Genomic DNA, 6,914 nt, shown 5'->3' with positions numbered 1-6,914 from the left:
ACTTGTTCTTGTACAAGCACACACATGTGTGTATTCTTCTAAATCAGCGCTTAATGGGGGGGGGGGGGGGGGGAAGAGGAGCAATTTTGACAGCCCCTCCCCCCCCCCAGAGGATGTCTGGAAGCATTTTTTTATTGTCATGACTGGATAGTGGGTGAAGACCAGGATGCTGTTAAACATTGCACAATGCACAGGGCATTCTTTCAAAAATAAATAATTATCTAGTCCAGGGGCTCCTGGGTGGCTCAGTAGGTTAAGTGTTCGACTTTGGCTCAGGTCATGGTCTCAGGGTTCCTGAGTTCCAGCCCTGCATAGGGTTCTGTGCTTACAGCTCCCAACCTGGAGCCTGCTTCAAATTCTGTGTCTCCCTCTCTCTCTGCCCCTCCCCCACTCACACTGTCTCCCTCGCTCAAAAATAAACATTAAAAATTAAAAAAAAAAAAAAAAGATGTATCTAGTCCAAAATGTCAACAGTGCCAAATCTGAGAAACCTGATGTAGCCTATTTATACAACTTTAACCAGTCAAAATTGCCTCCCTGGGCAGCATCTTCCAGGCGCTGCTCCCTCATCCCCAGGAGGAAGAGCAGAAGTGGTAAGGATCCCAGGACGGCTTTTACCTTCCCCTTTCTCCAATCCTCCTCAATTCTGTCAGCTGCACCCATCTTGCCCAACCATACTCAAGATGCTGGCCCTACAGCGTCAGTGAGTTAAAAGCCTGGCCTGGGTGGAAAATGGACCGATCGCCGGCCAAGAGACTAGTTCTCTAGAGAGAAGGAAGTTTTCTCTTCTGGAAGTGAGACTATAACAGGATTTCCGGCCAACCGAAGAAAGACTAGTTTCCGAGGCTCAAATGAATAGAGAATCTGATTCGCTATCACTATCTTTGCAAGGTGGGGGAGAAGGAGAAGGAAGAGGAGGGTTGGTCCAGGTCAGTCCCACCCCTGGCGCTGTCCGGAGTCCAGCCGTCCTTCGCGGTCGCGGCCGAGGCAGTCCCGGACTCCAGGGTTCTTCTGCTCCAGGGACCCGAGGGAGCGCAGGACCGCGCCGCGCGGAGCAGCGGAGAGCCCGGCCCCAGTAAGTGTCCAGGAACTCACACCCGGGAGGGTGAGGCGGGGTGGGGGTGGGTTCCAACTCAGAGGGAGCGCAATTTGCCTCACGCTCTTCTGTGTCTTCCCCCTACGCTGCATCCTAGCCGGGACAGCGCCACCTTGGCCTAACCAGAGTCCTCTGCAGGGGGTCCGTGTGCGGGAGGCTGGGACCTCCAGGGAAGGAGCGCGGGGCACGGCGCGGGCCGGACGTCCTGGAGACCACTTTTTGAGGGAAGCCGCTGGCCGGCAGGGGGCGCTGCAGCGTCGGGTTAGGCGCTGCGCTCTCCGAAGGACCTCGGGCTCCCTCCCTTGCTTCTACAGTGTCCTCAGAGAACATGTTAGCTGTGCACTTTGACAAGCCGGGAGGACCAGAAAACCTTTACTTGAAGGAGGTGGCCAAGCCCAGCCCAGTAGAAAGTGAAGTCCTCCTGAAAGTGGCGGCCAGCGCCCTGAACCGGGCAGACTTACTCCAGGTACCCAGGGGTCAGGGAGGGGCTTCGGGGCCTTCGAGAAAGATTCACCAGACAGATAAAAGGAATGACCTATGGCACTGCCAGTAACAGTCTTCATGATATGTCTGCAGAATGTGTGCCGGGGGTTCTAAGACAAAGAACCATTTAGCCTCCTTTGTTTCAACAATATATAGGGATATTTGCAAAGCGGCATCTACTCTGTGTTAATCCATTACCTGCTCAGGCTTCCACATAAGGAGATGGGGACTACCATTTGTTGAGCGTGTGGGGGGTGTGTGTGTGTGTGTGTGTGTGTGTGTGTGTGTGTGTGTGTGTGAGGCCTTTCTCTATCTCATTTACTCTTCTGGCAACCCTGTTTACCATTTGTATTATACAGATAAACTGAGAGTCAGAGAGGTTAAGCAATACTCAGAACACTAATAATCAGGGCAGCTGTAATTCAAACTGAGGTCTGGTGTGGCTCCAAAGTTCTGCATTCCTTCAGCTCTGAGGGTCCTGGAGCTGGCAGGGGACTGTACTCTAGGAATCTTCTTTTTTCTGCTCTTTGAAGCACTAAACTGAGACAGTTGCATTGATTGGGGTAATTGAGAAATGTGTGCCAGAATCACCTGGGCCCCTTTTCCAAAATAAACATTACCACAACCCAGGCATATGTACTTTGAAAAAGCTCCTCAAATGGTTCTAGTGCAGTCTTAGTTCAGCCCCTCTGGTCTGAAACCTCCAGTCAGAGGCTTCTGAGGCTTGCAGTGAGTGAGTACAAAGCCTGGCACTTGATATATGAAAACTATCTTTAAGGAGTCCACGGTTTTGTTCCTCGTCCTGCTACTGATTTACTTTGTAACTTTGGACAAGGCATTTCCCTGTGCAGGTCTCAGTTTCTCTCTTTGTAAAACAAGGCGTTTTGATGAAGTAAATAGCTAAGGACCCAACCACTTCTGACATCCACCTATTATGTGACTTACAGTATCTGAATTACTTCTCCTGTCTCCTGTGCTGACTTAGCAAAACCTGACTTTATCCTATTTTTTCTGAGAAAAAGAGGGGCCATTGGAAGAGAGCCAGGGATGGTGACACACACATTTCTGATCATGCTCACCACTTAGTGCACCCCTCTTTCTGCAGAGACAAGGCCAGTATCCCCCACCCCCGGGAGCCAGCAGCATTTTGGGATTGGAGGCATCTGGACACATAGCAGCGCTGGGGCCCGCCTGCCAGGGGCACTGGAAGATTGGGGACCCAGTCATGGTTCTGCTGCCTGGCGGGGGACAGGCTCAGTATGTCACTGTCCCTGAAGGGCTCCTCATGCCTATTCCAGCAGGACTGACCCTGTCCCAGGCTGCAGCCATCCCAGAGGCCTGGCTTACCGCCTTCCAGCTGTTACATCTCTTGGGTGAGGAGGCCCCCCGCACCGTGCTCGCTCCATACAGTGTGGCTTAGTTACTTCCTGACTCAGCCACCTCAAAACCCAGCAGCCCTCAGAGGCAGCTTTGGCCTGGCCGCTGAGTCACACCCAACCCCAGCACCCCACCCCAATGTACTGCCGGTAGTATCAGGTCCTCATACCACGTTAGCAATGGCCTGATGTTGAGGCTGAAAATCATGGTTGGTAGATGGAGCCTGGAAAGCACTGGATAGAAGGCCTGTGCACATCTTCACACTGTAGGCCCACCAGTAGTCCCAGCTGCTCACAGTCCTGCCGAGCTTCTCTCTGTGAGCCTGATGCAGCAGAAGGGGCTATTCAATCAACTTTTATTCTTCCCAATCCCTCTGATGGGAGGGAGCCTAAGAAGACTTTGTCCCTGCCATGAGGGAGCTCAGTGAAACTGGGAAGACCAGTCATGCACATAGAACCATAGAGTTCAGCAGGTGGCCCTGTCTCTAACTACAATAGAAACTCCAGATGGCAACAGTTAGTGTGGGTAAGTGCGGTCAGAGAGGGCTTTCTGGAAGAGAAGGACTTGAAGGGTGAGTAAAGTTGAGGTGGACAGAAGGCAGGCCAAGGAAGCTTAAGAGAGTGTCAAGGTGAGATTGGCTGCTCCACTCAGAGTGAAGGACAATGATTATTATCTGTGACAGATGAGACTCGGACTGGGTTGTAGTGGCCTTGAGTGGCACCTTGTCTGGACTGGATGCAAAAGCCAACTGAGAACCACTTTACATTTTGAGGAGAAAGTGACATAATGAAAGCTCCATTTCAGGAAGAGAAGCCTGGTGGTTGTCCATGGTGCCTGGATCACTGAGACCAGCTGGAGGCCAGTTTCAGACTAAAGAGGGACTGGCTTCAGGTGGTGACAGTGGGAAGAGCAGTTACTTCTTACTTATTAAGGTATATGTCAGAGATGTGCATCTCGGTATTACTTCATAAGTAAAATATAGATTATGGATGTGGCTGCTAATAGCTGTTTCAAAAGGTTGTTTCCCACTTTGACAAGAGGCAGGAAGACAAAAAAAGAATTGTCGAGCACTCTGAAGAGAGCAAGAGATCTGGCATTCGGTGGTCCAGGGCCAGGCACATGTGGCAGAATATGCCTGCGTGGGGAATGTGTAACACTTGCAAAGTAAAGAGAATGGTTCCTGTACTTTGTGTCACAGGACACGTTCAGGCTGGAGACTCTGTGCTAATCCATGCAGGATCAAGTGGTGTGGGCACAGCTGCCATCCAACTCGCCCGGATGGCTGGAGCCATTCCTCTAGTCACAGCTGGCTCCCAGCACAAGCTTCAGATGGCAGAGAAGCTTGGAGCAGCTGCTGGATTCAATTACAAAGAAGAGGATTTTTCTGAAGCAACACTGAAATTCACCAAAGGTAAACAATAGCTTCTGCAGCTCAACAGGAATTTCAGAGGTGATTAAACAAAATCCTCACCAGCCTGAAGGTTGCCAGTACTCTGGATCTGTCTTGCCTCTGCTAAATGCCCAACAGCTGCCCTGGCCAATTTCTAGTACTCTGGTGTTTGACCTCTGGAGACAGGCAGACAGTATTTAGGACTAAAATGTTTCTGTGTGCATTCTTGTAAGTGATATGATTCCTAGTCATTTTAAAAACTGGATAAACCAAAGAATTGGCCCGGAATTATCCAGGACCTCTTCTTCCAAGTCACTCTGCAGTGAGTTACCAGGAGCCCAAGGCAGAGACCAGTTTAGTGCTGGTCATAGGAGGGGGAGGATGGTAGCTCCCCAAATGGGTAAGCCTCTGTATTCCAAAGCCAAATCTGTATATTTTGGGGTCGTCCCTTTTCCATTTTGAGTCGAAAAGGAGAGATGAAACCAAAGCTAGTAAAATGATTTAGACAACCCAGTACAGACACTTCATAATTTAGATGTGAATTAGCCTGCTCTGTAGACTGGGTGGATTTCCCTTGTTCTTTCTCTTTCATGCTTGGGTGCCAGTGGGTTCTATACTTACATGGGGATCAAGAGAGATACCAGGTCATGGTGTTGCCCCATTTCCCTCTCGCTGTGGCTAGGAATCATAAAAGATGAACTATAGCACACATGTATGATAGAATTCAGCTATCTAAACTCCATTTACAGCAAAGTTTCTTTGAGCAATGTTTCTAGTTCTAACCTATACATTGTATACATGTACATATCCATATATTCACAAATATACCATGGAATCTTACTTTGCACAAAGCTTTCTGTGTCTGACTAGCACTACAAATCTGTATTTCATGTGAAAGGTGCTGGAGTCAACCTTATTCTAGACTGCATAGGTGGATCCTACTGGGAGAAAAATGTCAACTGCCTGGCTCTTGACGGTCGCTGGGTTCTCTATGGTCTGATGGGAGGAAATGACATCAATGGACCTCTACTTTCAAAGCTACTTTTTAAACGAGGAAGTCTGATCACCACTCTGCTGAGATCAAGGGACGAAAAGGTGAATGATGAATGAAAAGAAAACATGATTTGATTGCCCAGAAAAGTGTGATTTGTTTACATAACTACAAAAAAGTTAGATCTGACACATCTTCTGTTAGCCCATGTAGAAACCTGCCCCGCTATGGATAAATAAGTAATCATTTTCACAGAACTAATTAAAATTGGTCAGAACTCTCAACATCTTGGAAAGAAGGTAACTAATCCCTCACATATTATTTAACCTTTGTAACAGAATGAATGAAGCATTGACAATATTAGGAAATAGGGGTTGTCTCCAAAGGCAGAACTCTTCTCAGTGTGATATAAAGCCGCTTAGGTGAGTAAGGTTAGTTAAGGCTGGACCTTCAACATATTATATATTACTGAAACCTTCTCTGTGTGGCACTTTAGCAGGTGCCAGATTTGGGAATGTTTCCCAACCTACGTTTTCACACCTGTGGGATAGCAGAGCTTAAACATCCCTTTTGAACTCAGCCTATAGAAGCCCGTTCTGTGGCCCAACTCCTGCTTTAAACCCTTAAGAACAGTCCTGTTGTCTGTGCCACTAATATTTTAGTCCAGGATTCCGTCTTTATCTGCTACAGAAGAGTGGTTATACATTTAGGGGCATGCACATACAAGCTGGTAGTAAAGGAGCTAGGTACCCCTGTGTGCATTTTCAGATGTGTACACGTTTCAGAGAGAGCACAAAAGCTAATAAATAAGCAGGATGGGGAGTAGCAAGGTAAAGCCTCTGTCTAGACTGATGGTCTCCTTTTCCTTATTTTAAGTACAAGCAAATGCTGGTGGAGGCTTTCACAAAACAGATTCTGCCCCACTTCTCCACGGAGAGCCCACAACGTCTAGTGCCGGTTTTGGACAGAGTGTACCCCGTGACTGCGATCCAAGAGGCCCATGCATACATGGAGAGCAACAAGAACGTGGGCAAAATCGTCCTGGAACTGCCGCAATGAAGGAGGAGGGGGTAGTACTCAGGCCTTCCCAGGACAAACTTGGACAATGTTCACAGTACGCAGGAAGGAGATCGGGTGCGACTCCTGGCCGCCCTGTAACCCATTGGCCCTTCCCCGGCCTCGTCAACTGACCCGTGTAAAGCCAATCTAGGAAAATAAAAAGAAAGTAGAGCTAAAGGGCGGCCTTCTCACTTCGGCGGCCCCAGATCGTTGACTGAGGCAGCCGGGGCGGGGATGAGGTGGGGGTCGGGGGTTCCGGGTACGGGGACAGGGTCGGCCACAACCCCACCTGCCACAACCCCGTAAGCCCAGCTTTGCCCAGCGCTGAAGGACTGGGCCCACACACCAGTCCCCGGTGACCGCCGCGCGCGCCCCATAGGGTCCAGGCTCCGCACCCTCCGGCCAGCTTCCTTTGCTCAGGGCTGCCGTGACAGGAACACCTCCCCTTCTTAAGCCCAGGCCCCGCCCCTTCCGGTGCACAGCTCAGCCCCGTCTTGAATCCTCACCTTTCAACTATC

At 49.6% G+C, this 6,914-nt stretch overlaps 1 protein-coding gene across 2 annotated transcripts; it reads left to right on the top strand.

Moving 5' to 3' along the window:
* Positions 1 to 814: 814 nt before the first annotated feature.
* TP53I3 (tumor protein p53 inducible protein 3) lies at positions 815 to 6,573 on the top strand. Of its 2 annotated transcripts, none has more exons than XM_060649804.3 (6): positions 815 to 1,075; positions 1,411 to 1,562; positions 2,685 to 2,952; positions 4,194 to 4,367; positions 5,245 to 5,441; positions 6,214 to 6,573. In XM_060649804.3, coding segments are annotated over exons 1-6 (975 nt in total). In that variant the 5' UTR covers positions 815 to 1,074; the 3' UTR covers positions 6,397 to 6,573. The 2 variants fall into 2 exon arrangements, with proteins under 2 accessions (XP_060505787.1, XP_060505778.1); XM_060649795.3 differs by having other exon boundaries at positions 817 to 1,075; positions 4,155 to 4,367.
* Positions 6,574 to 6,914: the final 341 nt, after the last annotated feature.

The sequence above is a fragment of the Panthera onca genome, chromosome A3, assembly GCF_046562875.1.
Source record: "Panthera onca isolate mPanOnc1 chromosome A3, mPanOnc1 haplotype 2, whole genome shotgun sequence".
Lineage (NCBI taxonomy): Eukaryota > Metazoa > Chordata > Mammalia > Carnivora > Felidae > Panthera > Panthera onca.
This window is presented reverse-complemented; position numbering and strand designations above follow the sequence as displayed.

Coding starts and splice junctions, on each gene's coding strand:
- TP53I3 (XM_060649795.3), top strand. Junction 4,368..5,244: donor AACACTGAAATTCACCAAAG/GTAAACAATAGC, acceptor TTCATGTGAAAG/GTGCTGGAGTCAACCTTATT. Junction 5,442..6,213: donor TGAGATCAAGGGACGAAAAG/GTGAATGATGAA, acceptor CCTTATTTTAAG/TACAAGCAAATGCTGGTGGA.